The 2,465-nt window shown below is 35.5% G+C and overlaps 1 protein-coding gene across 1 annotated transcript; it reads left to right on the top strand.

Moving 5' to 3' along the window:
• The first annotated feature begins 331 nt into the window (after positions 1–331).
• LOC124229281 (olfactory receptor 5B3-like) lies at positions 332–1,273 on the top strand. Its single transcript, XM_046644418.1, has one exon. The coding sequence runs from the start codon at positions 335–337 to the stop codon at positions 1,271–1,273; it is 939 nt and encodes a 312-aa protein (XP_046500374.1). The 5' UTR covers positions 332–334.
• The last annotated feature ends 1,192 nt before the right edge of the window (positions 1,274–2,465 follow it).

Genomic DNA, 2,465 nt, shown 5'->3' on the forward strand with positions numbered 1-2,465 from the left:
ATGGGAAAAACTGGATATGGCACCCCAGACATGTCATCTGAAAGAAGTCATTCAATTTTCCAAATCTCAGTTTACAAATTAAAAAATTTTAAAACTGAGACGAAGATCCATAAAGATCCTTCTAATTCAGCTATTTTTAACCACAGATAAGGTACCAAATTTTGTGGTTAAGCTCATGCTTTAGATATGGAGAATCTTGAAACACATATTATTGCTATAATGAAATAATGCACATGGTATATGAATATTTCAATTTCACTGTAATCTCTATTCCACTTAACACTCGTACTTTATTTTACTTGGCTACAGGGCATGTGATTCTCAAATAACGTAGATGGACAACAAGACAGAAGTGATGCAGTTTATCCTTGTAGGACTAACTGATAACCCAGAATTGCAGATCCCCCTCTTTATAATGTTCACTCTGATTTATCTCACAAATGTGGTTGGAAATCTGGGGATGATTCTGCTGATTCTCATGGACTCTCATCTACACACTCCCATGTATTATTTTCTCAGTAACTTGTCTCTGGTAGACTTGTGTTACTCTTCAGCTGTCACTCCCACAGTCGTGGCTGGGTTTATTACAGGAGACAAGATCATTTCCTACAATGCATGTGCTGCTCAGATGTTCTTTTTTGCAGCTTTTGCCACTATAGAAAATTTTTTCTTGGCATCAATGGCTTATGACCGCTATGCAGCAGTGTGCAAACCCCTGCATTACACCACCACCATGACAACAAGTATGTGTGCACGTCTGATCATAGGCTGCTATGCCTGTGGTTTTTTGAATGCTTCCATCCACGTTGGGAACACATTCCGTCTTCCCTTCTGTATGTCCAATGTGGTCCATCACTTTTTCTGTGATATTCCAGCAGTCTTGGCTCTGTCTTGCTCTGATAGGCTTGTGAGTGAGTTGGTTCTTCTTTATGTAGCCAGCTTCAATGTCTTTTTTGCTCTCCTGGTCATCTTGATATCCTACTTATTCATATTTATAACCATCCTAAACATGCACTCATCTGCAGGATACCAGAAGGCTTTATTCACCTGTGCCTCCCACCTCACTGCAGTCTCCATCTTCTATGGGACTCTTATTGTCATGTACTTACAGCCGAGCTCCAGTCATTCCATGGACACAGACAAAACGGCGTCTGTGTTCTATAGTATGATTATCCCCATGCTCAACCCTGTTGTCTATAGCCTGAGAAACAAGGAGGTCAAGAGTGCATTCAAAAAGGTTCTTCTGGAGACAAAATTGTCTGTATGTTTGTGATTTAAATGTCATAAGATTCACAGTAACCTCATTTCATTTCTCTCAGATCTTCCCCATGTACTGACTCATATTTTAGGCCCACACTGAAGCTCAGTTCTTTAAGTTATTACCGTCCCTCTTCAAAAGTTTGTTGTCTAGAAAAAAGGAAATATTATGTTGAGAAATATAATACCAGAATGAGAATGGCTAAGGTGAATCATAAGACATCTTGTGTCCTGCTTGTCAAAAACCTTGTTATGGATATTTGACTCATTCACTCATTCTGCTTACATTTCCCCTACCATATGCCGCTATAAACATACATCTAAACCAGGGGCACAAACAAGCCCATGAGCAGAAGTGTATGTATGTGCCTCATGTGGGAGCTTATACACGGGAGTGGGAAATTTGTCATATGTAATGGAATGTGGCTAGCTTTTAACTTACATAATTTAGTAATTAATTGTAGTATTAGAACGTCAATTTATGTTTAACATTATGTATCTACTTTGTTGACTAAGTGTTCTAAGGGTCCTAATTTCAAAATAAAGTGACTTTTAAATGAAAGTATTTGCTTTTTTCTTGACATATTTTATCTGGAGATACATAAATGCAACACAAATTAATTGCTGCGTCTTGACTGAGCCATTTTATACAATCAATATATTCACAATATAATTTTTGAAAGAATACAAGAGCCAGAGTACAAGAAAAATGGAGGGGAAATTAAAAACATTTTCTAATTGGAAAATTACTGCATACATACAAATTGTAATTAACTTAAATTATTCTAAATGTCCATATAAATATAAACATGACAGTATCTCTCAGTAATAAAGACAATATGCATTCAATATGCTAGTATAATGCACAATCTTTGTACTTTTAATTTTGATCCTCAGGGGTTTGATACTTATAAAACCTATCTACAGGAATGTACACCCATGTCTAATTTGTTGTCTGTATAAAATAAGAGACTTCAGCATCTCAATATTTGTAAGATTGTGCCTTGAATGTGTTAGGATTCTTGTAGTGGTACTTGTGAATCATTATAGTTTAACACAAATATTCATTTTGGTATTTATGATAATGTTTCTACTCTTGCAATTGTTTCTATCTTTTATTTTAAATGATTATTTAATTTTAAAAATAACAGAAGATTTTCAGAAATAGCACAGAATGTTTCTATATAATCTTGTGGCAGGCTAAAAAT

Source organism: Equus quagga, chromosome 17, assembly GCF_021613505.1.
Source record: "Equus quagga isolate Etosha38 chromosome 17, UCLA_HA_Equagga_1.0, whole genome shotgun sequence".
NCBI classification, from domain to species: Eukaryota; Metazoa; Chordata; class Mammalia; order Perissodactyla; family Equidae; genus Equus; species Equus quagga.

Excerpts from the sequence above, each read along its gene's own strand:
- LOC124229281 (XM_046644418.1), top strand. The coding sequence starts at position 335 with ATGGACAACAAGACAGAAGTGATGCAGTTTATCCTTGTAGGACTAACT.